General features: G+C 42.2%; 1 protein-coding gene across 2 annotated transcripts in view; it reads right to left on the bottom strand.

Annotated features, from left to right (window-relative positions):
- DACH2 (dachshund family transcription factor 2) overlaps positions 1 to 27905 on the bottom strand; it is a 321981-nt gene that overhangs the window by 38125 nt on the left and 255951 nt on the right. For both annotated transcript variants that reach the window (XM_034424032.3, XM_034424031.3), the window contains 3 exons: positions 25931 to 26103; positions 12541 to 12676; positions 11280 to 11360 (listed from right to left, as the gene is read on the bottom strand). In XM_034424032.3, the coding sequence (XP_034279923.2) occupies positions 11280 to 11360; positions 12541 to 12676; positions 25931 to 26103 (390 nt within the window). The remainder of the gene's footprint in view (positions 1 to 11279; positions 11361 to 12540; positions 12677 to 25930; positions 26104 to 27905) is intronic.

The following is a 27905-nucleotide window of genomic DNA, read 5'->3' as shown; positions in this document are numbered from 1 at the left end:
CCCGGTGACCCGTTTCTGTTCCCGGGAGGCTGCAGAGAGGCCTACTAGGCCCAAAACGGGGCATAATGGGGTACGCCTTCCCCCACAGCCCATTTTTCTCTCAGGAGGCTGCAGGGAGACCTACTAGGCCCAAAACAGGGTGCGGGGGGGCAGCGTGTCCCCCCACGGCCCATTTTTGCTCCGAGGGCGGTGCAGGAGGCCGAGTGCTGTCTTCATGCCCCCTGGTCACGCCCACCATGGCCATATCCACCCAGCCGGTCATTAGGGCAGAGAACCGGTTGTTAAATTATGTGAATCCCACCACTGCTCCGTATGTACAAATTTAGAACAGTCAACTACCATCGATCTCCGAAAAGCTTTGCTGGGATAATAGTCCTCTAATGGCTTTCAAATAATCTGTTTTGTTTCCGTGATAAATAAGAACCTCGAAGCATGCTCCAAATGGTTTAGATTTAAAAAGCAACAACTGAAAACAGCCAAAGCAAGGGAGAACGGCAGTTGCAAGGAAATATACTGCATTTTCCCAGCAGAGAAATATCTGCGTGTCCTTTTGAGCGTATTTATCTAAAAGCCATGAGAAAGAACAAAGCTGACTCAGGGAACACAGAGCCGAGGATCATCCTGCTATGACAACTTTGGATTCCAGCACATCTCACTCTTGAAGGTATAGAGAAGAGGCAGCTGGGTCAGCAATTCCAGGAGAAGAGCTGCCTGAGGCCAGCCGGTAGTCCTCGACTTACAACCATTCGTTTAGAGATCGTTCGGAGCAGTGGTGGAATTCAAATTTTTTTACTACCGGTTCTGTGGGCATGGCTTGGTAGGCGTGGCAGGGGAAGGATACTGCAAAATCCCCATTCTCTCCCCACTCCTGGGGGAAGGATATTGCAAAATCTCCATTCCCACCCCACTTTGGGGCCAGCCAGAAGTGGTATTTGCCGGTTCTCTGAACTACTCAAAATTTCCGCTACCGGTTTTCCAGAACCTGCTGAATTTCACCCCTGTTTCGGAGTTATGATGGCACTGCAAAAAAATTGACACGATTGCTTTTCACGCCTGCAGCCTCCCCCATGGTTGCAGGATCAAAATTCAGACGTTCAGCAAGGGATCACGTGATTCCCTTTTTGTGACCTCCTGTCGAGCGAAGTTCCTGGGTAAAGCCCAGATTCGCTTAACAACCCTGTTACTAACTGAACAACCAATTCACTTGAAAACCGTGGCAAGAACGTTCGTAAAAATGGGGCAAAGCTCCACTTAACAACTGTCGTTAAGTGGGTCAATGACAGGTAGTCCTCAACCTACGACCACAACGGAGCCCGACATTTCTGTTGTTAAGCGAGACATTCGTTAATGAGTCCCCCCCCCTTTTTACAATCTTGCTTGCCACCGTTAAGTGAATCACTGCAGTTGATAAGTTAGTAACTCGGTTGTTAAGTGAATCTGGCTTCCCCATGGATTTTGCTCGACATAAGGTCGCAAAAGGGGAATCACGTAACCTCAGGACACTGCAACCGTCATAAATACAAGTCAGTTGTCAAGCATCTGAATTTTGATCACAGGGATGCTAAAAAAAGGTTGCAACTATGAAAAATAGTTGTAAGTCACTTTTTTCAGTGACGTTGTAACTTTAAACAGTCACTAAATGAACTGTTTTAAGTCGAGGACTGCCTGAATTAAATGGTCTCCCCACTCTGCTTGTTGCTATCTCTTTCTCAGCTCTGGAGATTCGGCAGGTTAGAAATAAAAAACAAGAAAACCTGAAATAAAACAATATCAAACAATAAAAGGAGTCGCACAATGGGGAAAACACAAGTCGGCTGAGTAGCAGAATTCATAATTTGGTTTGACTCCTGAAAACCGCCAGAGCAGTGTCTGTTCCAAGCGATAAATCCCAGCATTGCCAAGTTAAAATTGTTTCGTTGTATTGCACATCAACAACAACTTTGTCAAGGGAGACAGGCGTTTTTTACCATCCAGGAGTCTCAAAAATAATATCATAAGGTTTCACCGCAGCTAGCAATAAACACGTTTTTATTTTTATTTAAAAAAAAAAAACCCTACCAAAATGTAAAATTCAGTCTTGCACAAAAGAAGCAGTGTCATGAGAAAACTTAGGACTCTTGAAAAAGTTCTGTAAATGCTGCATTTTCAATATTGGACTGTCACTCTTCATTCATTCCCTGACAAGGCTGTCAGTCAAATGACAATCTAGTTTTGTTCAGAGTGTAACCAAAGATCAAAGCAATGATATTGCTGAGTTAACATTATCTTCCCAGAGATAACGACCCTGAGACTTTTCTACTGTGCAGTTATATAAACTTTGCTAGAGCTGATTCTTCTCGGGCAAATAACCCAACACCGTGTTGTTTAACAGACTTTCTAGGTCCTGTTATCTAGCGTCAAGGATTCATACCAGACCAACAATCCGGCAGTAAATAATACCCCAAGCAAAGAACTGCCAACTCATACAATCAAACAGCAAAAAATTGAGTAATCAAGAAACTACCCAAGAAGAAAACACTCCCACCAACACTGACAGGGTGAGAAACAACCAAATTCAGAGAGCACTAAGGACCTTCCTCCTCCTCCTCCTCCTCCCCTTCCATTTTCTCCATCAGGGTATGAAGAGTTAATAGTTGTAAGCTGATGAGAGGTTGTAAGCGGAGGCAACTGGAAGCTGATGCAACAGAATGAGGCAGCAGGGTTACTGCCACTTTAAGAAGCTGGATAAGAAGCTGCCTATATAAGGGAAGCCATTACAGGGTGTTTCCTTCTCCTCATGCATTCTCCTCAAGTTCTCTCTCGTCATGTGTCAGTAGCTGTAAAGGTATTTAACCACGCATAAGTCTGTAAATATTTATCTGTAGATAAAACCACTGTTATTTATCTAAAAGGCTCTTTGTGCTGTGTTTTGCTCCTGGGTTTATCTCATAATACTAGTTATGCTGCCAAAACTCTGACATTCTCCTCCACTCCACATACCCTATTTCCTTGTAGCACTGATGATGTTACCTACCGTATTTTTCGGAGTATAAGATGCACCGGACTATAAGACGCACCTACCTTTTTTGGTGAGGAAAACAAGAAAAAAAAATCTGCCTCTGCCTCCCAGCAATTTTGCCTCGTTGCAGCAAACAGCATGCTTTATTTTCATTTTAGTTTTCAGCATAGCTTGATTAGCACAAGGGAAAAAAAAATCTGCTCCAGCAATTTTCCTCCTTGCAGCAAGCAGCAGAGGCCTGCGCAAAACAGCTGAGAGTCGGGAGACCGATCCAAACAACTTGTGCTAATTAGGCTGTGCTGAAGCTGAAAGCAGCTGTTTTTTCTTGCTGTTTGCTGCAAGGAGGTAGCTGCTGGGAGGCAGAGGCCAAAGGGTGGGGGCCAGTGGGTGGGCGGGGCTACATTGGGTGTATAAAACGCACCTAAATTTTCACCCCCTTTTAGGGGGAGAAAAAGTGCATCCTATACTCCGAAAAATACGGTAGTTGCGTAATGAAACATCTGCAAGAAAACAACCATGGCTCAAAGAGCACCAAGGACCCCACAATCCTAGTCCTGTCCCCCCCTTCTATTTCTCCTCCACCCCACATACTTCATTCTCTTCTAACACTCATGACGTTACCTATATCGGTAATGAAGAGCCCGGTGGCGCAGTGGACTAAGTGCTGTTAAAGTAGCACTTAGTTGCCAGCTGCCTGCAATTACTGCAAGTTCAAATCTCACCAGGTTCAAGGTTGACTCAGCCTTCCATCCTTCCGAGGTAGGTAAAATGAGGACCCGGATTGTGAGGGCAATAAGCTGACTTTGTATAAAAAAGAACACCGCTTGGGGGGGGGGCGAAAGCCCTACTAAGTAGGTATATACGAAAGTATGAAGGCTATTGCTTAACGCATTGTAAGCTGCCCTGAGTCTCCGGAGAAGGGCGGCATATAAGTCGAACTAATAAGTAAGTAAGTAAGTAAGTAAGTAAGTAAGTAAGTAAGTAAGTAAATGAAACGTCTGCAAGAAAACAACTCAGCTCAGAGAGCACCAAGGATCCCCACAGTTCAACCTTGAGCTACAAATCTTCTCATGGGACCCTATGCTACTCCCGGGTGCTTTCTTTGCCCTAGGGCCAGCCTGCCTAGCAGTGAGAGAAACCAATGTCAATTAAAATGAGGAGGGGGAAAAAGAAGAGATAATGAGCCATTTCGCCTTCTTTGCTCCCCCTCTCCCCCTCTGCTCTGTGCCTCTTTTCATGAAATATATTGAATGCCTTTTACTCAATAACAATAGTTAGGCAATAAAAAGATGAGTGAGCAAAAACGCGGTATATCATCATTTTGTTCGTGACTTTAGCCCAATGGCAAATGAAAGGCATCCAGAATCAATTCCAAGAAGCTAATAAATTCTACCAATGAAAGCGGGGAAAATATAAACTTTTGCAACCTCATCACCCGGCTGATTTGTAAGCAAAGCCGGCTCTCTTGCTCTATGTCACCTACACTTTTACGTCCAAGTGGGTAATATAACATTTCTACCCAAGCCGATATTCAGGGGGCTAAACGCATTTATTTTCTTTCTGGGAATGTATGCCCAACTAATATCATAGTAAAAATAAAAATGTTTCACCTGCAGGAAAACAATCGTGCTGATTGCTTATCAGTCATTTCTCTAAGGAAGGATGGCAGGGAGGCAGGTTTTCCTTCAAGGACACCTAACAAATTCTTTAGATTTTTAAAGGTAAAGGTTCCCCTCGCACATATGTGCTAGTCGTTCCGGGGGTGGTGCTCATCTCCGTTTCAAAGCCGAAGAGCCAGCGCTGTCCGAAGACATCTCCGTGGTCACGTGGCCGGCATGACTAAACGCCAAAGGCGCACGGAACGCTGTTCCCTTCCCACCAAAAGTGGTCCCTATTTTTTCTACTTGCATTTTTTACGTTCTTTTGAACTGCTAGGTTGGCAGAAGCTGGGACAAGTAACAGGAGCTCACCCCGTTATGCGGCACTAGGGACTCGAACCGCTGAACTGTCGACCACTGAGCCACTGCGTCCCGATTGTTGATCCTTTAGGTCCTTTTTATTTTAAGAAAAGCTCTTTTATTACGGATACGATTCAACCTTATGGGTATCCTTACGCCCAACATTCTGCGGGTGTACAATGAGGGATAAATATTTTAATATTTAATATTCTACAATGAGCGATAAATATTTTAATAACAAAACCAAAAAAAAAGAGGAAAAAACAAAACCATAGTTACTACAAAGCTTTGTAACCTTAAAGGCTAGCTGGATTTTTTTTTTTTTTCAACACAGAACAAAACTCTAGAATATCTGTTCCCCTTTTCCATCTGCTAGTCCCTAGGGTTTAGCCTGTTGCATAGGTACTCTGTTGCTCCTCTTTGCTTGCCTTACGAGAAACAAAAGACATATGCTAATATGTTTGTCCGTGATGGCTGATTCGTCTTGGACAATCTGCTATGCGCAAGCACATGAAACAGCACATGGCATCCAGCATCAATAGGAAAGTTTAAAAAAACAAAAGAAAAAGAAAAAGCAATTACATCCCCCGAGCCAAAACACTGGTCTCTTCTTATCTCGACTCATTAATTTTCATTCCCCACTCAAAAAATAAAAATAAAAAATAGAACCGATTGGTCTAAAAGAGTGTTATTAATTTCTCCCTCCTCCTCCTCTTCCCATCTTCCCAAAAATAATTTCCAAAGTTTTTTTGGGTTTGTTTTTTTTTTGAAAGCAGGGATAACAGATGCTAGGGACAGTTGAAAGTAAAATTAAATATGGTAATATTGGGCAAAATAAAACCTTTAAAAAGGAAAACACACCCTGTGCGAAGGATGTTGGTGCAAGCCAAATATTTTGAATGGAATGAAGACAGATTTCCAAAAATTAACATATTGTACGGGGTTCCCTCCCCCCTTTAATCTAATGATAACTTATGTCCAAATTCAATCCTTTAATGTAAAAATATATATTTTGTGTTTTCACAAACATCATCTTATCTTTTCAATAAGAAAATAAACTAACTAGGGTGTGTGTATCTATGGAGATTCTCAGTCATCTAGATCATGCTAGTCCCGAAGGTGCTTTTTCAAAAGGCAACTGGAGTTTGTTTTTTCTTGAAGGGGTTTCGCTTCTCCTCTAAAAAGCTTCTTCAGTTCTGATTGAACTGAAGAACTGAAGAAGCTTCGTGGATGAGAAGTGAAACCTCTTCAAGGAAAAACAAAGTCCAGCTGCTTTTTAAAAAAGCACCTTTGGGACTACCGTGTTTCCCCGAAAATAAGACTGGGTCTTATATTATTATTATTTTTTTTTATTTTTCAAACCATTTTTTAAAATATTCTGGGATAGAATGAACTGCAAACACAGTATTTGTTCCCAGGTCTCTTGAAGAGGATAGATTCTTATAATCATAGGTATTCATGGGGGAGCAGAGTGGCAAATGACACATGCATTAAGATGTCAATATGCATATTACATGATTGTGGTACTTACATCAAATATAATCGCATACAGTAATTGCACCATTGTGGCTTAATACAGATGCCCTTGGTCATAGGGGTTGAGTGGCTCGTGTAATCAATTCAAAGTTTATAGTAAAGGAAAATACAGAGTATCTTGAACTCCTTATTTCATTATACACATTGATATGGCTATCCAAGTGACAAACAAGTGGCTTTGGGTAACTTACAACATTCATTTGTTATATTAATAACAATATATTATTATATTAATTTTTGCTCCAAAAGATGCATTAGGGCTTATTTTCGGGTTAGGTCTCATTTTTGGGGAAATATGGTACTAAATGCACCTATCTGGCTGACAATCTTAAGTGGGGCTTATTTTTGGGGTAGGGCTTATATTACGAGCATCCTGAAAAATCAAGCTAGGGCTTATTTTCTGGTTGGGTCTTATTTTGGGGGAAATATAGTACTCCCGTGTAACACCTCTCCTGCGTGAGCTGCACTGGCTGCCGGTGGCCCTTCGGATCTGCTTCAAGGTGCTGGTACTCACCTATAAAGCCCTTCATGGCATGGGCCCGGGGTACTTGCAGGACCACCTCCTACCGGCCTCCCACTGCCCAGTGCGCTCACATAGGGCTGCCCTCCTCCGGGTGCTGTCGGCCACACAATGTCGGCTGGCGGCCCCCAGGATGAGGGCATTCTCTGTGGCCGCACCGACCCTCTGGAATGGGTTACCTACCATCCAGATGGTCCCTGACCTCCACACTTTCTGCGCTGACCTGAAGACATGGCTTTTTCAGCAAATTCCCTGATTTATTGCGAGGTTTTAATTGTCTGGGGATTTTAAATTGGCTTGTTTTAGTATTTTTATTGTTATGTTGTTTTATTCTGTGAGCCGCCCCGAGTCCTACGGGAGAAGGGTGGCATATAAATATGATAATAAAATAAATAAATAAATAAATGCATCCATCTGGCTGACAATCTTAACTCGGGCTTATTTTGGAAGTAGGGCTTATATTACGAGCATCCTGAAAAATCATGGTAGGGCTTATTTTTAGGTTAGGTCTTATTTTGGGGGAAATACGGTACTAAATGCACCCAGCTGGCTGACAATCTTAGATGGGGCTTATTTTTGGGGTAGGGCTTATATTACGAGCATCCTGAAAAATCATTCTAGGACTTATTTTCTGGTTGGGTCTTATTTTCAGGGAAACAGGGTAACTCGGGGGGGGGAATCAATCACAATCCTCCTCTCTAAAAACCAGTCAACCCTGCATCTATTTCACACAATTAACAATTCCCCCCACTCCACGAAAAAGTCCCTGTAGTATTTCAAGTTTTCATCCAAAATCAATGTACTTTGTTTCTTTATTCCACCCCTCCCTTTTTCACCTTGTGTGCTTTGGTTGCAGAGAAAGAGGATTTCCAATTATTCAGGCAATGTTATGATTTATGATTTATCACTTTGTTGCTTGTATATATACGGAGAGCTTATTGCACCAGAGACAAATTCCTTGTGTGTCCAATTACACTTGGCCAATAAAGAATATTCTATTCTATTCTAAACTTGTTTAATTGAGCTCGAACTAGAAAACCCATCAGCGTTGTTTTCCCACCGGTTCTCACTGTAAACAAAGCATTTCCCAAGAAAGAATGGCAGAGAAATACACCCGGGTGGAAAATCCTATGATCTGTAACTTCTCCAGCTTCCCAGGTCAACAGTGGGTCGTGAGCTGTTGTAGTCATTAAGTGGGAGGTTAATGTCAGGGGTGTAAATTCAAAACCAGAAGATTGATTGCTCACACCTATTCACAAGAATCTAGTCAATTAAGGCTGAGCGTTAAATTGGCTCTAGATAAGGGTTAATGGAATTCAAGAGAGGACCATTTGTGATCACGTAACAACTCTAGGCTGAGTCCTCTCTTGACTCCACCCCCAGCTTCTGCCTCTTCTCCCGCTGTTCCTTTCTGAGCTTTTTTCTCTGTTCGTTATGTAGTTGTGGGCTCCTCCACCCCTTATCTGATTATTCCCTAAGCAGCATCTCTTCCCCTGTCTCACAAAGAATTCAAGAGGGATTGGATTTAAGACCATTTCTGACTATGTAACAACTCTAGGCTGAGTCCTCTCTTGACTCCACCCCAGGGGTGAAATCTACTTACTTTCCCTACTGGTTTGGAAGTGCACGTGCCGTGTGCGTGCCGCGTGTGCCATCTTCATGTCCGATTTTGGACCCTCTGCGCATGCGCAAAGCCTGTGGATGCACAGAGGGTCAAAAGCAGGCTACTTCCTGGTTAAAACCAGGAAGTAATGACATCCAGATGGGTGGGTGGAGCCTCGTGCTACTGCCGCTACCAGTTCACCAAAAAATGTGCTGCCGCCGCTACCAATTCGCCTGAACCGGAGCGAACCGGTAGCATTTCACCCTTGCTCCACCCCCAGATGCTGCCTCTTCTCCCACTGATCTTTCTGAGCTTCTTTCTCTGTTTGTTATGTAGTTGCGGACTCTTCCGCTCCTTATCCGATCATTCCCTAAACATTCCCTTATCTGATCATTCTCTTTCCCTGTCTTGCAAAGAATTCAAGACTTAGACCATTTGTGATCACGTAACAACTCTAGGTTGAGTCCTCTCTTGACTCCACAGGGAAAGCATCTCTTTCCCTGTCTCGCGAAGATCATTCCTACATACCAGATGTCAAGAAGCTTTGGACATAGTCCTACGTAGAGAAAGCAACATTTTCAAAAGATTTGCACAGCCCAAAACAATCGTAGTTCGTGCAAAACAGCAAAATTCTCAATTTTTCAGTCTTGCCCCGAAGCGGAGCACGCTGTGGAACTCTGTGGGAAGAAAGTTCTTTTACATGCCTATGGCCGAAATCGCATCCTCCACATATATTACGTCTTGCAGAAAGCTCTACCACTGCTTAGCTACTCCAGGGTACTTTCCACGGATGATCTCTTGTGACCCTCTTCTAAGGAAAGTTCGGCAAATTACTTGGAGAGGTAGCCTTTCATCCTCACTCCACCCCTGAGCCTGCCACTGGAACATGCTTTCCATAATTAGCTCCATCTCACAAAAACTCCAAGTTACAGCAAAACTGGCAGTTTATGGCTCAGAGAGCTATAAATCATTTTCAAAATCATGATGATATTACCGAAACCAGATGTGCAAACATATGTTTACCATGCCTGTGTAAATTGCTGACTTGCCAATGCCATACTTAATAAACGCCGATACTCTTGTGTTAACTACATATCCCCTCAATAATGAATTCCTAAATCCTTGATGATGATAGCATCATCTTCATCATCAATATTGGCCTTGATAAAGATAAAAGATGTAGAACCTATTTTTTTCCTTAATGGTTTGATGACTTCACGCCGCCTTTGAAACAAAGCAACAGAGGGGCTAAAATGCATGTAATGAATCAATAAAATGCAAGCAATTGAATTGAAATTCAAAAATGCAAGAGGCAAGCTATAATTAATGCAAATGCATTAATACGGTTAGTTCATTACGTTCACGTGAATCGCAATACATTGCAAGTGTAAAATACAATTAATGCAAACACGAAGAAGTTCAACAACTTACTGAAGCTGCAACCCCAATGTGATCGCTCTTCAGTATTTCTGAACTGACAGATGATTGGAGAAGATGGCATGTGAATTTATTTTTGCCAGAACGATTAGCGTTATTCTGTAGACTTAATCTGAATTAGCAAAACTGGATGTTACAGAAAGTCTGAGATATATTCAAGAGTGCAACTGTCTGCCAACTCCCGGAGTTATAATCAAGTATGCGTGACTTAAACCATCCTTAGGATGTATAAAAACAGTGGGGTGGGGTTTTTTTAAAACCCATTCATACTATAGACCTACAAAACAATTTACTATAATTTTTTTAAAAAAAATCAGGTTCAGTGGGGCTTCCTCACCAAATCTATAGAAGTCAAGGAACTTCAGCAAAACCACGATTAAATTCTGATACTGGGATCCAACCAACCAATAAGTTCATGGCCACAGTTATTTGGGATTCAGGTGGCCTCTAAGATTAATAAATAAATAAATAAACACACAAAGAAACAGTGAAGAAAACTGAGTAAAAGAACCAAGTTTCTTAGCACTAGAGGTGGGTTTCAGCAGGTTCTGACCGGTTCTAGCGAACCGGTAGCGGAAATTTTGAGTAGTTCGGAGAACCGGCAAATACCACCTCTGACTGGCCCCGTCCCCATCTATTCTCTGCCTCCCGGGTCCCAGCAGATCGAATCCCAGCTGATTGGCTGGGTCTTCTTTTGTTGCCCTGTACATGGAGCTGGAAAACAGGTTAGTGGGGTGAGGAGGGAATGGAGATTTTATAGTATCCTTCCCCCTGGAGTGGGGTGGAAATGGAGATTTTACAGTATCCTTCCCCCTGGAGTGGGGTGGAAATGGAGATTTTGTAGTATCCTTCCCCTGCCATGCCCACCAAGTCACGCCCATAGAACCAGTAGTGAAATTTTTGGAATCCCACCACTGCTGAGCACATAGTGAGTAACAAGCAGGACTTCACCGATCCAATAAAATTCTACCGGATATGGGACCACGTAGCGGGGACTTTGAAACAGTGAGATTATCCTTTTGTAGAAGAGGGGTGTGTGTCCTGCTGTTCCCCCCCCCCCCCCCCAGTTACATGGCAAAATACTGGAGGTAAATGCAAATATCTAACAATCCAAACCATTTTCCAAATGAATCAGAAAACAGGCCTTCTGATTTCAACATACAGATATAGAGCAGCAAAAAAAGCCTAAAAATCATTTTGACATGAGAAAAATTAAAAAGGTGTTACCTTTCTCCTTTGAGAGTTTTTTGGGGTTGGGTCCAGATTCTTGATCTATTGCTTCTCCTTCTCTAATATTTGATAACAGACCTAAAAGAAAATTGAAGGTGTGCAAGAAGGGAGAGAAATAAAGATCAAATTAGTTACCGTGTTTATTTATTTATTTATTTTTTATTCAAACTTCTATACTGCCCTTCTCCTTTCGGACTCAGGGCGGTGAACAGCCAAAATAAAAACATTTATACATAACATTACAATTAAAAATAGATTTAAAATAATTAAATAAATTTGGCCCGTAATTTAAAACTTGTTAATTTAAAATCCGTATCAAAATTTTAAAACCAACCCTAAAATCAAGACAGACCGGCTAATTGAAAAAAGTAAGTTTTTAGGGCCCGACGAAAAGTCCGGAGGTCGGAGATCACTCGTATCTCTGGGGGCAGTTTGTTCCAAAGAACAATTATTGGGATGGGTCTTGTTTCTCTGAAAACACAACCCATCCCAATAATAAGCCCAGCCCTAATTTTTTTGGGGTGGGCTTAATATTACTTCTACCCCGAAAGTAAGCCTGGGGGGGAGATGGGCGTGGCCAGCATGAGTGGCGGCGCGGGCATGGAGGGGGGGAACTGTCTGGCTGCAGTTGCAGCCCGCTGGCCCCTTGGGGCAGCGCAAATACCGCTTTTGTCCTTCTCTTTCTGGGCACAGCGCTTCTGCTTGTTGGGCCGCTTCCCCGAAGCCGGCAGCTCTACGGCCAGCTGTTTTGCTTTTCCCCTCTTTTTGGGAAGCTCAAGGGAGGCTTTTTGGTGAACGGGAGGAAAATGGCCATCCTTCCCTCAGTCTGTGCTGAGCTTGAGGAATGGATGACAGGCAAGAAAATCCTCTCCCCATTTTCCTAATCCCCTCCCCATTTTCCTAATCATATTTTCCTAATCATAGCTTGATTAGCTTGTGCTAATCAAGCTATGCTGAAAACGAAACTGAAAGTAAAGCAGGCTGTTTGCTGTTTGCTGCAACAAGGCAAAATTGCTGGGAGGCAGAGACAGATTTCTTTTTCTTCTTTTCCTCACCAAAAAAGGTAGGTGCGTCTTATAGTCCGGTGCATTTTATACTCCAAAAAATACAGTAGGTTTGTTTCATTTCTCTTCCTTTCCCCTTCCTTGTCTATAACAATTTTCAGATATACGTTCACTGCCTACAGTAATTCCTGTCTCTCGTTTTCCACAGAGCTGTTCCTAAATTCAAAACGGTCAAACAGGGAAATGGTACAAACCAATTCTATCTGGTGTGTTGTCAATTTGGGATGGAGAACTTGAAACACTGCTGCTCTGGTGTGAAGAGGCATGACTCCCGGGTCGCTGGCCCTCTTCTACAGATGGAGCAGGCGAAGGGCTGTCTTGGATCCTTTCCTTTAAAGAAAGAAAGAAAGATTGGTTCAAGCACTTAATTGCATTTCTTTCGGGATTCCATTCGAAGGTTGATCCAAAGGAATCTCTATATTGACTTTCCAAACGAAACTGAAAAATGGAATGGAATCAGAAGCCTTCATATCAGTTTATATAATAATAATAGAATAATACAGTTGGAAGGGACCTTGGAGGTCTTCTAGTCCAACCCCCTGCTCAAGCAGGAGACCCTATACCAGTGATGGCAAACCTTTTACACAGTGAGTGCCCAAACTGCCCACGCAAGCATGCCCAAACGGAAAGGTCCATGTGCGTGTGTGCGCAAACACATGCTCCTCATTGCTAAGAGACAGAAACTCATCTGGAGGACACCTAAGCAAAAGTGAATGTCAGGGCTCCAAGTAACACATCCACAACAAGAACTCCGAGGCAGGCATTTTCCTCAAAGAACAATTTATCGGGATATATCATATTGGCACAAACCTGGTGAAAACCAGCTCTAAAGTTCCCGCTGATTTTCACCTAACTAAAAAAAGCTTGTCCCTTCCCCAGAGTCATTGGTCACAGGGCCCAATCAGCACACAGTCCAGTTGTTACAATGATCCCAGCCTCCTCCTTCCTCACACCTGCATGGATGTCCTTGGTTCCTAGGGGAAAGAATTTTATTTTGGCTACAGCACCCCAACTATCTCTACTTCCCACCTCCCTTCCCCTTGTTCTATCCCCGTCCCCACACACACACAAACAGCCAGCCGGGGGTTAAAGAATTACTTGGCACACACAAGGTTCGTTATCAGGAACTTGGCAGCAATACGATAACCGTCTGCCAAGTGCTTTACTTCAAGAAGAGGGAGTTTTCCTCCACCAGATAAACACCAACAAATACACACAGTTTTCAAAAACAGTCCAGCTCAAACAGAAACCTTCAGCAGATTCAGGCGTTGTACAAAGTGACTAGCCAGAAGTTAGCTTTGTCCGTCACAGAGTCTAAATGGCCACCACACTCTCTTATATAGCCTGTGGGGTGTGGTCCAATGACTCAGCTTAATCCCTGGCACGCCTTCTCATCTGCTGCAAATGTTTATCTCGCCTTCGTTGGCGTGGATCCAGGAACGACGTATCACCATCATCGCTGTCATCGGAGACACCTGGCTCCTGGCCAATCTCCTCTCCCTCGGCAGACACCTGAGGCATAGCCAGAGAGGAGGGGCCTGGAGAGGGAGGCCTGGCCGGCTCCTCTCCTTCATGTTCGGAGCCTTCTCCCTCAGATAAAATGGGCTCAGGGGTCGGAGCCACAACACCCCTCAGCTCCCGTCTGTGTCAGCACTGAAGCAGCAAGATAGAAAATGAAAACAGCCTCAATCAGGCCAACTTCAGAGTTGAAAGTGAAGAGAAAGTGACTTGAAGTTCTCTTTCTACAACTCTGCCAAAAAATTTGTTCCAAATTTGCTATGGTTCACCTTTTAGTGCATCAAAGAAGACTTGGCTTTGACCTCTAATTTCATCCAGAGCCTTCTCTGGGTTCTGCTTTTAAGGCTACCTTGGAGTTCTGTACTTCAGAGCAAGCTTTTTCTAGGCCTCGTATTTCAAGCAAAACCTTTTGAAGGTTGTGCAGAGAGTTTTATGACAAAGGGCCTTTATCAAGAGTACGTTGTGTGGTCTGTTCTAAATGAATTGTTCAGAAAACACTGCCTCAAATGTGTTTTTAATAGGATAGTTATTGGACATTCAATAGTGGGTGAACCTCAAAATCACAGATGCGTATCTATTATGCAGTGGATAATCCTCGACGGAGCTGCTTTCTTAACTAATTATCTCTTAGTTAATGAACATACAATAACTAATAAAACTTAAAAGGGAAGCCTTTAATTGCTCTACTGTTAGCCTACTAATTAAAAATATTTGTTAAGCTTAAGCAGATAGCAATTCTATTCTTGGCCTTTCAGGTTTGGTACATCTTGAGGGAGTTTTTGATTTAAAACAGTTGGAAACAAAACCCCTGTCATTTTTCAGGACATGGGTAGGGTATTGCTGGAGACCTGAGAATTGTGTTGGGGAAAGTAAGAAAAGGAAAGAAAGAAAGAAAGAAAGAAAGAAAGAAAGAAAGAAAGAAAGAAAGAAAGAAAGAAAGAAAGAAAGAAAAAAGGAAGGAAGGAAGGAAGGAAGGAAGGAAGGAAGGAAGGAAGGAAGGAAGGAAGGAAGGAAGGAAGGAAGGAAGGTCAAATAAAAGGTATTACTGTTAAGAAAATGATCCCTGGATTAGTAGACTTGAAGACAACAGTGAAGGAAAGCTGCTTCTTTGCCTCTATTATCTGAAAGCTCAAGAGAGCTATTTTGTGCAGGGTATCATATATATATATATGTAAAAAAATGCAAATAGAAAATAGGGACCACTTTTGGTGGGAAGGTAACAGCGTTCCATGCGCCTTTGGCGTTGAGTCATGTCAGCCACAAGACCATGGAGACGTCTTCGGACAGCGCTGGCTCTTCGGCTTTGAAACGGAGATAAGCACTGCCCCCTAGAGTGTGTGTGTGTGTGTGTGTGTGTGTGTGTACACACACACACACACACACACACACACACATATATGTATTTCTCTTTAAAGAAACTTGTTTTCTTTAAAGAAAACAAATATATATATATATATGGTCTTATTTTGGGGGCAACATGATATTACATTTCAGTCATTACTACATGCTCTAATGATACTCTTGAATTAAACATAAGCTCAAGGACTTGATAGTGAAATCATGTAGGTAGCTACCTGTATAACAAGCATCTTGGTTTTTTTTTACTGAGTGTGCGTTATCATACTAAGCCATTATAGCACTTAGCACTTAGACTTATATACCGCTTCACAATGCTTTACAGCTCTCTCTAAGCGGTTTATAGAGTCAGCCTCTTGCCCCCAACAATCTGGGTCCTCATTTTACCCACCTCGGAAGGATGGAAGGCTGAGTCAACCTTGAGCCGGTGAGAGTCAAACTGCCAAACTGCTGGCAGCCGGCAGTCAGCAGAAGTCGCCTACAATACTGCATTCTAACCACTGCGCCACCACGGTTCCTTACACAAGCTGCTTTTCTGGTGGTGTGGGGGTGTGAACCCAGCATTTCAGTTTGTAAGCAGTATTTATGGCTTAGTCCAATATGCAATACCTGTCAACAGTGGTTTATTCAACAAATCTTGAAATTATGGTTCAGCCCTGTGTGGGTAATGTCATTCAGATGTTGCCAGCTATGGCAAGGTAATCCTGGGTACCCAATAAACTCCTCTCCAGCATGGAAGACAGTTGTGGCCATCTTTTGCTATAATATATGCTAGTGGCCTCTTCTCTGCACATAAACAGATCCATTTTTCAGCGGTGTAATCAGTCTGCTTCTATTAAGCTACTTAACAGCAATGAGTTGTGGTTCATTAGGTAGCTACTGTTGTGTCTCCGTCTAGTTAAAATTTCACAGCGAGTTAATCTATTTTATTACAAATGAGAACACATGCAATCATGTTCCTGGCATTTTCCAAACACAGGGTTAACAGTATTTGTAACAAATCAATGAGGACATTGCAATTGGAAAATGGCAGACCTGATAGGCTAAGCATCTTTACCCGTTGATGACTTCATTTTTTGTCATTTGTGGATTTTACAGCTCCTTGTTGTTCTTTGCATGTAGTCTAGTTCTGTTCCAAAATTAGCTGTTGTTCAGCTAACTCCAGAAATATGAACTCACTTTCTGGGTAGCTGATAGTCATACACCTGTGTGCACAACAGATATTAACATCCAAATATGTTAAAGGTAGGATTTTCAACTCGGATTAAGCCAGTTTTGCAAAGGTTGTATTGTTACTGGGGCAGGGGCAAAATATTTATGTGATCTGAACAAAAACCACAATATAGATTTTCATTGCTCTTGAACAGTGTTTAAAATGCCAGGTTTCCAAGCCCAGTTGTGTCTGCCTTTAGGGCACGATGCCCATCCCTGTTTCTTGGCCAAGGGAGCCAGTGGTGTCTGAAGACATTTTTCATGGTCATGTGGCCAATATGGCTATACGACAAGGCATGTGGAATCTTGTTACCTTCCCACCAAAGTGGTACATCTTTATCTACTCACATTTGCTTCCTTTTGAACTGCTAGGTGGGAAGGAGCTGGAGCAAGGAACGGGAGCTTATCCCCTCGTGCGGCACTCAGGTCTCGAACCCAGGCTGTCAGCTTTCCAGTTGACAAGCTCAGCATGATTAACCATTGAGCCATCGCACCCCTCTTTATTGAATTTATGCTCTGCCCTATTCAGTAGACTCTCGGTGGCTTAGAGCAGGGTTCCCCAACCCCGGGGACAGGCAGCGGGCCGCGGCATGCCAGAAACCAGTCCCTGTAAACAAGCAAAGCCCCATCCACGGGATGCAGGCAGCATGAAAAAGCATGCCCTCTCTGGTCCACAGAAAAAAATTCTTTCCATGGAATCGGGCCCTGGTGCTGAAAAGATTGGGGGGCGCTGACTTAGAGTGAATATAACAAAATTATAACTCAAAAAATGATGTAGAATATCAACATAAACTTCCATTCAGTATAGATAAACAGTCAGGGATTTAAAAATGTGTAGCCCAAAAAGATCTAAAGATCTGTGCATTATTAAGCAAACTTTATGGAAAGCAGTTTTAATGCATATCAAAAAAAACAGTAGCACCTTGGACAGCTCCCCAGAATCTTCCAAAGATTCCAAACTTCATGGGCTTTTTTTTTTTCCTGAAGAATGGAGGGGTTTTTGTGGGCATTTCTTCCAGTTTGATTCATATACTATGAAAACTCTTGTCCCAAAGGTGGTTTTTCAAGAGGCAGCTGGACTTTCTGGTTTTTTTTTTCTTAGAAGACATTTCGCTTCTCATCCAAGAAGCTTCTTCAGCTCTGACTGGATGGTGGGGAATGGAAGGATTTATACTCCTTGCAGACAGCTGGTCCTTTGCATCCTTTTAGCGGGCCGTTAAGGTCACCTGGAGATTTATCTGTGTCACTGTGGTCACCTGAGTGGTGCAAATATTCAAACTCTTATGTCTGTTAGATCGTTTGAAACCCTTAGTTAGATGAAACAGTGCACCATAAGGCAATAATTTTTGAATCAATATACCTCAAATGGACTAACTTACAAAATGAGTCCAAGATGATGTAATATCTATGTTAGTGGTCAGGTCCACATACAGACAGTGGAAGCTCTGGATGTCCAGATTATACTGGACCAATAATTGGCATTTTAAGCACTCTTCAGTCCTTCAAGAACAATGAAAACCTATATTGTGGTTTTTGTTCAGATCACATAAATACTTTGCCCCTGCCCCAGTAACAATACAAAGATGGCTTAATCCGAGTTAGAAACAAACTCACTGTACTCCAGGTGTTTTGGATTTCAGTTCTCAATTGCTTCAGCTACCTATTGGATCAGTGGTGAAATTCAAATTTTTTTATTACTGGTTCTGTGGGCGTGGCTTGGTGGGCCTGGCAGGGGAAAGATCCTGCAAAATCTCCATTCCCACCCCACTCTGGGGCCAGCCAGAGGTGGTATTTGCCAGGTCCCCGAACTACTCAAAATTTCCACTACCGGTTCTCCGAACTAATCAAAATTTCTGCTACCGGTTCTCCAGAACCTGTCAAAACCTGCTGAATTTCACCTCTGTATTGGATCCAAAATATCCAAAACATCCTGTTTTTATTCAGAATTTGTCCATCTCCCATTCACAGTAATCCACCCAGCCAACCTCACAGCAGATTTTGTTTTTTTCCTCTCTCTCTCTCTCTCTCTCTCTCTCTCTCTCTCTCTCTCTCTCTCTCTGTGTGTCTATCTAGTTTTGGCACAATCTACTTGACCTTCGTCCTTCAGATGTGATATTTCATAGTATCGATCTCCAAGCATTCAGCGCAATTGTGACCTACTGGCTTGCCTTGTTTATTTTTATTTGCACTGCGGCTATAATTACTTGCCCAAATGTTAATCTATTAATGAGTTCCTAAAGGACTTAATGGCATTTCTCTGCCAACAGGAATGTTTTTTTCCAGTTCTTTCAGAATATTGGAAATTTTATTCACACAAGTTTGTTTCCAAACTTCTTTACAATCAAACGGGCAGGCTGTAGGGCAGGGCATTCAATTCCTGATGAAAAAAGGAAGCAGAAAACTACAGAAGAAATGTTCCAGTCCAAGATTTGGTCTGAGGGTCAAAAGCAGGACACAAACTTCTGATTTTATGGGGGAAAAGAATGAGCGTGGAAACTATCTTAACATATTTTTTTATTTATCTCATGAACGAGATGGCATCATGACTACAGTATCTCTTCAGATTTTTTGGCCATCTCAAGATGGACTTTTCAAAGGGAATTGAGAAGATACGATAGTTCTTTTTAGCAAACTTCTTCATGACCACAAAGCTGAGATGGATGGCTAGAGAAATCAAATCAAATCAAATTGATAAATAAATACTGCATGTTTGCTCAATATTCACAGACCTAGTATTGCTCAAAATTGTTGGCTCGGTATTCACAAGCTTAGCCTATGACTTTGTATTTAATGGAATGTACGAAGACAATGTCTTCAGAGATCCTTTTCTATTTTAAATTGACAAACAATGGTGTAGGGCAGAGGGACGAATTATTGGTACATTTTTTCAGGAATTATTTAATCTGGTCAGCAAAAAATTATTCCCATTATTTGCTACATTTTGAACTGGGAAGGAGGCTAAACACAGGATCATTTACATGCACAATATGCTGAACTATGGCCCATCCAAAGAGTCTTTTATAGAAATCGACACATATATCTACGTGTCTTGAAAAATTACCCTACTTTCAGCATCAATTAGTCTTTAATACCAGCTGTTCACTTACTAATTTCCCTGCATGGTGACCATTTCTCACCAAGTTATTAATTGCCACCTGCGCAGATAAACAACAACAACAACAGCAAAACAAGTTAACAGAACTTCAGATGATCCTGGTATATAGTCAATCACAAACAAAATACAAGAAATTTGGAAAGGTGTTTCCTGATCATTACTTTACAATGTTCAGACAATGGAACACCTCAGTGAGTCCATGAATATACAGAAAAATGCAGAATAAGCTATATATCAGGACTGTCTAACCTTGGCAACTTTAACGTTTGTGGATTTCAACTTCCAGAATTCCCGAGTTAGCCATGGTGGCTGTGGAATTCTGGGAGCTGAAGTCCACAAGTCTTAAAGTTGTCAAGGTTGGGCACCCCTGATATATATGGTTTCATAGATACTGCTGGTATGCAAATCCCATCATCCCTGATCACTGGCCAGGCTGAAGGATGATGGGAACTATATACCGTATTTTTCAGAGTATAAAACGCACCTTTTTCCCCCAAAAAAAGAGGGTGAAAATCTGGGTGTGTCTTATACTCCGAATGTAGCCCTGCCCAGCTTCTCAAATGGAGATTTCAGAGGCTGAAAAAAGCATCAGAAACGAAGCTTCAGAAAAAAAGCCCCCAAACAGAGCTTCAGAAAAAAAAAGCCTCAGAAACAGAGCTTTAACGTTGAATGCTATGGCAGAGAGAAGCTGAACTTTTCTCCCTCCATTCACAGTGGAGCTGCTGCTCCCTTTATGGTCCTCCCCTGGCCCCCTCCCTCCCAGAGACTACCTTAAAGGAACAGGCTGCAGCAGCTCCGCTGTGAATAGAGGGAGAAAAGTTCGGATTCTCTCTGCTGCAGCATTTAACATTGAATGGGTCGAGCAGCTGGAAGGGGTGAGTTGTGACCGGGCGGAGCTAACCAGGTGTGGTTTTTACTGGTTTGGTGAACCGATTCAAATTGTCCCTACCGGTTCGCCCGAATCGGTCCAAACCGGTTGAATTTCACCCCTGCCTCCAATCCAAAACAGGGTGAAGTCCTTTGAATCTACAGCTAGCATCGGAAGGGCAGAAAACTACAAAAAATTTTTTGCACCTGGCTCATACAACGTACTAAGCCCTAAAGTAATTTTTTTAGGCTTTGTACGTGATGTGAGCCCACCCAGAGCATTTCATAAACCAGACTTCAAGGCTCAGCAAATCAAGGCGTATTTAGTTTAACTTGAGTGAACCATGGCTTAGCTTACTGTGTAAATCCTGTCTGGTAATCCATTGGGAATTCCTTCTACCTTTTGCCCAAAAGAAGAAAGCACTTGGGTTCCAACCCTTCAGTAGAGCATTTGGTTGAAATGCAGAACAATCTACAGTAGTGGCCAAAATTGTGGAAACCTTTTGGGAAAAGTGTATTTTTGAGGTTTGATGGCTAATAACACAACTTTTCTTTTTTAGGAGTTTCAAGATAATCCTATTCCATTGCTGGAATGGCCTAACCCAATTGAAAATCTATGGAGCCGACTATAGAAACTTGTTAGTCACAAGCGACCCAGCAATAAAACCCAGTTAATTTTAAAAAAATTGATTTATATGCTGCCCTTCTCCGGAGACTCAGGGTGGCTTACAATGCGCTAAGCAACCTTCAATCTTGCTTTCACGTTATAACAGCTGCAGAACTAAAAGACTTGGTTCACTCCATGGGAAGACGTTGTAAGGCCGTCATTCACGCTAAAGGTTACCCAACGAAGTATGAACTGACATGGTGATCATTTTTGTATATCTCGTTTTTTCTAGGGTGATAATTTTTGTATACCTTGTTTTTTCTACGTTTCCCTTTTCTTCTTTATACTGCAACTGTTATTCTAATAGCAAATCCTTCATAAAAGTTATTGCATTACATTCTTGAATAAATTATCTTTCCGTTGATATATAATTTTATGGTACTACTACTCCAAAAAAAAAAAAAAAGTGGTGTTATTAGCTAGTTTTAGAAAATACACTTTTCCCAAAAGGTTTCCACAATTTTGGCCACTACTGTAGGTCCACTCTCTTTCAACTTTTTTGGATCTACGGCTGTAATCTTTTAATAAATTAAAATCAATCTCTTCCATCTCCTCACAAGGACAGGAGAAAATCCTGCAGAGGCTAGACAGCGTCTGCAACACTCGACAACCAGAACAGTGATCAGAATTAGCAGAAGCAAACTCCCTGCGTTGTTGAAGGGAAAGAATTCCACAACTCCATTTCAAAGGGAAGGTTGCCTTCCCTGAATCGCAGGAGTAGAACAGTGTTCTAGAAACACTACTTGCAATGCCAGATCATCTAGTTGGGTAACTCTTCTAGAAAAAGGACAAAAACACCCTATATTTGTTTCCTTTCAACCCACAGAGCAGAGGTGGTATTCAGCAAATTGTGAGCAGTTCTGGAGAACTGGTAGCGAAAATTTTGAGTACTTCGGAGAACCGGTAAATACCACCCCTGACTGGCCCCGCCCCCATCTATTCTCTGCCTCCCGAGTCCCAGCTGATCAGGATTTTTTAGTAACCTTTCCCTGGAGTGGGGAAGAAATGGAGATTTTACAGTATTCTTCCCCTACCACGCCCACTAAGCCATGCCATGCCAATGTTGACATAAAATTTCCCTCCTTCACCTCTTTGGCTCCAAAAGACGTCATTTTGAAGCATCCGTTGTACTTTCGGGCAGCAGAAAGACAGTCTTTTCCCTTTAACTGGTGTTACGGTAGAAGGAACAGATTCGTCTGAACTGAGGAGGTCAGTGTAAGAAGTGAGTTGGGGCTGGGACACTTTGCAGGAGAACTTCGGTTCACAACCGTTGGCTCAGTGGTGGTCGGTGATTGAAATACATAAGGGAATATCTCTCCTGCCGCCTTGAGTCCGGAAGCAGTTCCATAGGTGGAAGGCGTAGACATTTTGGTGAGGTAGCAACGTTTAGTACTATAAGGAGCCCCAGACCGCTCCTGAGTGAAGGAGTAGAACATTTGCCAGTTTGACCTGAGGTAATGGAATGTGAAGCACGTGGCAGTTGGAACAGAGTTCTTTTCAGGTGGGGAGGGGGAGTAGAACGTCTAACTCCTTAGCATCAGAGCATGTTAATATACTGTATATGAATATACTGTATATGAAATACTAATGATCTAAGGGTCATTTTGAAAATTCCTTTCTTAGCGAGCACCTAGAAGCCAAGAGGAATGTACGTGTCAAATTTCAAGTTTGTAGGCTTTATCGTTCTGGAGATTTTGTGATGAGTGAGTGGATTTGGCTTATATATATATATATATATAGATTGATTAGTCAAAAAATCCCTTGTTATTTCTAGAGGTCTGGAAGAGGGGAAGATTCAACCTTGACTGAGACCACTCATTTCATCTATTTAAAAAAAATTTAAAAATCAGCTTTTCCCCAAAGTGGGCCATTTTTTTTTTACTGCTCCGTCCACTTTAGATTTTTGAAAAATAAACCCATCTGACATTTTGTTTAAAATTCTGATCCTGCAGATGAATCCCGGTGAACCAAAGTTTCAAACAGTGAGAAAGTTATCTCGGCGGGACTGTAAATCCCGGAAGGCAGAGATTTATAATGGAATTTTTGACAGCATCCTTAACTGTGGAAGTGGCAGTAGGAGCTGCTTAATCACATTAAGTTAAGATTATAGATGGCAAGGAAGTCTTTTTGAAACTTGGCTAGCGTGGCTTTGCTTAATTTATAGTGTTCTTGTCCAGGGGAAATCAAATTTCATAGTTGTGACATTTCTATCCACAGTTACTAAATGTTAACTTTGCTGAGCAGGCACCTTTGAGAGACAGGTGGTGGGATACTGCGGAGAGGAGAATGGAGATAGACAGCTTTGTTCTGGATGGTGAATGTGATGGATGGGGTATAGGACAACATCGTTTCGTTCAAAGTGTTTTAGAAGGAGCCAAGATCTTCTGATGGCAGAGAAGCAGCTCGGCGAAAGCTTTACAGAAAAGGGCTTCGAAAGATAAATGGCTGAATGAAGATATTTATGGAAAGGTTCTGCCCGAGTGCCATCAGACAAAGCTCTGATGCTCTGGTGGAGCCTGTGGAAATGCTTGGTTTGCATTCCTTTACCGCTGGTCTCAGGGACCGTCATTTTCACTTCCAAAATTGGCTGGATCAGCCTTCTCCAATATGAGCATCTCCAGCAATGAGGAATGGTGAGGATTGAAGATCTCATTCCTGGAGACCTCCATGCGAGGAGTTAGCTAGGAAGGAGGATGGTTCTATCAGGGCATGATAGAACCACTAGGTCACGAGGCCCAACAGAGTCTTGTGAAATCCAGAAGGCAGCTGCCCTCCAGAACAACACTCTTCCCTAAGATCCATACAACCCCAAATGTGTTGTCCTTCCAGAGAGGTTAAAATAGCTGGGTCTTATCACAGGCAGTGTTGTGTGACATTATGTAGCTCCCTACTTTGTTGAGTTGAGTTCGCTGTTGTTATAATGGTTGTGGTTTCCTCCTTGACGTGGCCATTTCTGTTCTTGTTCTTAACCCACTATATTCATTTTTGTACACTTCAATCCCATCTAACACGAGAGAGAAAGGAACCTATAACATCAGAAAGACAACAAGTATATATATATAGGAGCCTGGGGGTGGAGTCAAGAGAGGAATCAGCCTGGAGTCATTACATTCCCACAAATGGTCTAAATTAGGGGTCTCCAACCTTGGCAACTTTAAGACTTGTGGACTTCAACTCCCAGAATTCCTCAGCCAGAAAAGCAAAGCTGGCTGAGGAATTCTGGAAGTTGAAGTCCACAAGTCTTAAAGTTGCCAAGGTTGGAGACCCCTGATCTAAATCCAACCATCTTGAATTCCATTGACTCTTTTCTAGTGCCAATTTAGTGCTAATTGCTAGTTGACTAGTTTCTTGTGTATAGCAATAGCACTTAGACTTATATACCACTTCATAGAACTTTACAGCCCTCTCTAAGTGGTTTACAGAGTCAGCCTCTTGCGCCCCAAAATCTGGATCCTCATTTTACCCACCTCAGAAGGATGGAAGGCTGAGTCAACCTTGAGCCGGTGAGATTTGATCCGCTGATCTGCTGAACTAGCAGTCAGCTGAAGTAGCCTGCAGTGCTGCACTCTAACCACTGCGCCATCTCGGCTCTTGTAGTATACAAGTATATACTTGTAGTCTTAGTACAACTGGGGCCCAGGCACCTGGGTCTTGTAGTCTTAGCGCAACTGCAGAATGTGATGCTTAGAACGAAATCCAATTAAAACAATAATTAAAACCCTTAAAGAGGGATGCGGTGGCTCAGCGGCTAAAACGCTGAGCTTGTCGATCGAAAGGTCGGCAGTTCAGAGGTTCGAATCCCTAGTGCCGCGTATAATGGGGTGAGCTCCCGTGACTTGTCCCAGCTTCTGCCAACCTAGCAGTTTGAAAGCACGTAAAAAATGCAAGTAGAAAAACAGGAACCACCTTTGGTGGGAAGGTAACAGGGTTTCGTGCGCCTTTGGCGACCAGGTCGCTCCCACAGAGAGGGACTCCTCAGGGTGCCATCGGCCAAATTATGTCGTCTGGCGACACCCAGGAGGAGAGCCTTCTCTGTGGGAGCCCCTGCCCTTTGGAATGAACTGCCCCCGGACATACGCAAGATCTCTGACCTCCGAGTTTTCCGTTGTGCTCTTAAGACCCTGTTCTTCCGACAGACAGGGCTAGCTTCATAATTGAGTATTAAATTCGGAATTCTTAAATTTTTGGGTTTTTTAGCTAATTGGCCTTAAATGTAATACTTTTAATAATTTTTAAATATAAATTGTGATATTTGTATTGTGTTTTTACCTGGCTGTACACCGCCCCGAGTCCTTCGGGAGAGGGGCGGTATAGAAATAAAATTATCCTATCATATCCAATCGTATCCTATCCTATCCTGAGTCATGCCGGCCACATGACCACGGAGACGTCTTTGGGCAGCACTGGCTCTTCGGCTTTGAAACGGAGATGAGCACCGCCCCCTAGAGTCGGGAACGACTGGCACATATGTGCGAGGGGAACCTTTACTTTACCTAAAACACTTGAGCAATAAATCTTTTTTTACTGGACCTGAATATTCCAGTTGTGGAACATGTGTGGTCCTGTTTCTTCACCCCTGGCATTCATCTCATTAAATTGCTGCTCGATAAGTGTTAACAGAATCCAATGGGGGCTGCACTTGGGACTGCTTGTGGGAACATAATGACTCCAAACAGCTTCCTCTCTTGACTCCACCCCTCAAGCTCTGCCCCTTCTTCTCCTACAGTATACAAACATCTCTCCAGCTGGTTTTCTGAGTACGGGAAATCTGCGTAAGTGAAATTTTACTTCCTGCCGAAATGACATAATGTAACCCAACACTGACAGAGAGCTACGTTCGGATTCTTACCTTTATTACTGATGCTCCGGCTCGTGAAAGCGGGCTATGCATCTGGGCTGCTACAGCCATGTTGGCGATAGTATTGAGATGGTTCATTTGATTCATGGCCATCGCTACCGAAGCAGGAGGTAGGCCAACCGGAAGAAGAGGATGGGGCATCATCATAAATGGCAGGTCTATCCCTGAAACAGGAGAACAGCAGCCCGTAAATAATTTAAAAGCAGTGATTTCCTAGGGTTTTCACCCATAAAAGAGGGCAAAAGTTTAATGGAACCAACTCAATTAGGACTATAATTAGCTTGAAGCGTTTTCTACGTTTTGCAGTTAAAATTTAGCTTCAGGAATAAGCAGAACAGTAGATTTGTACTAATACATAGAAGAAAAATAGGGCAGATACTTTGTGTTTTGTTTTTTAAAAAATAGAAATAAACCTTAGGTGGTTACCCCCGTATTGAAATTAAATATATAATCGAAGGGCACAAATCAATGAAGACACTTCTCTATCTAGCAATCTACAACAAAAAAGAATAAATTCTGGGTTTTGTTTTGTTTTGTTTTGTATTTATTTATTTATTGGTTCGATTTATATGCCACCCTTCTCCGGAGACTCAGGGAGGCTTACAATGCGTTAAGCAATAGCCTTCATACTTTTGTATATACCTGCTTAGTAGGGCTTTTGCCCACCCCCACCCCAAGCGGTGTTCTTTTTTATACAAAGTCAGCTTATTGCCCCCACAATCCGGGTCCTCATTTTACCTATCTCGAAAGGATGGAAGGCTGAGTCAACCTTGAGCCTGGTGAGATTTGAACTTGCAGTAATTGCAGGCAGTTGGTGCTACCTAACAGCACTTTAGTCTGCTGCGCCACCAAGGCTCTTTTTTTGTTTTTGTTTTGCTAAAGTATTCTGATGTTTAAAACGTACAATAGAAATACTGTAATCGGCATCTTTCAAAAGACCCTTGTGACTTGACTTGAATATAATATTCAAAAGATTCAGTTTTAAAATTGATGGCTGGATTAGTTGACTCCTGGCAAGCAAAGCCAATCAGGAAATGCCTGGTTCCCCTTCAAAGACCACACAATTCCCTTAGTAACTGCAGTGATTCGTTTAACAGCCACGGCTAAAAGGACTCGTTTAACAACTGCCTTGCTTAACGGTGGAACATGCTGCTCTCAATCGTGCTTATAAGTCAAGGACTACTCAAAGAAAATATATATATTTAATTATTCATGCATTAACAGCAGCTAGAATTGTATTTGCACAATATTGGAAAAGTGAAGAGATTCCTATTGAAGAAAAGGTGATTAGGAAAATATTAGAATGTGCAGAAACGAATAGACTAACACTAGCAATTAAAGAGAAAGAACAAACTGATTATTATATGATATGGGAAGTATTTTACCAACAGTTGAGGGGGGGGGAAGGAAATTGGAAATAAAGGAAGAAGACAATAAGAATAGAAAATATATTAAAATAGAGATAAGAATAAAAGGGCAATTGATAATATGAGTATGATGAGAATAACTGTGCTTAATGTTATTATTGGATTTGTACTAGAAGATACATTATGAAGGAAATGAAGAGTTACACAAGGTATAATTGTTTAATGTATATAATTTGTGGGAGGATGTTGCACAGAAATATTTGTACTTAGACGACACACTGTTTAAGGAGAGATGGATTGTTTATATATGTTTTTAATGGAAAATAAATAAAAAACTTATTAAAAAAAGAAGTCAAGGACTACTTATCTTTGGAAGACGATATGACGCCAGAAGAGATGCTGGGAAAATCCTTATATCTACCTCTAGATTTATATTTACACAATACACCAGGAGCTTATGATTGGTTTGGAAAGAATGCGTGTTGTGATATCTCTTGTTTCACTCACTCCATCCAGCCCACATCGACTGCTAATGGCAGTCTTTGTCCACTCATTAACTCTTCCCCTGCAGTCTCGTAATCTTTTCCTTCTACACCGTA

Source organism: Pantherophis guttatus, chromosome 12 (genome assembly GCF_059756535.1).
Source record: "Pantherophis guttatus breed Tessera chromosome 12, ASM5975653v1, whole genome shotgun sequence".
In the NCBI taxonomy this organism is placed as follows: domain Eukaryota; kingdom Metazoa; phylum Chordata; class Lepidosauria; order Squamata; family Colubridae; genus Pantherophis; species Pantherophis guttatus.
The sequence above is the reverse complement of the archived record's forward strand: the minus strand, read 5'-3'. Positions and strand labels throughout refer to the sequence as shown.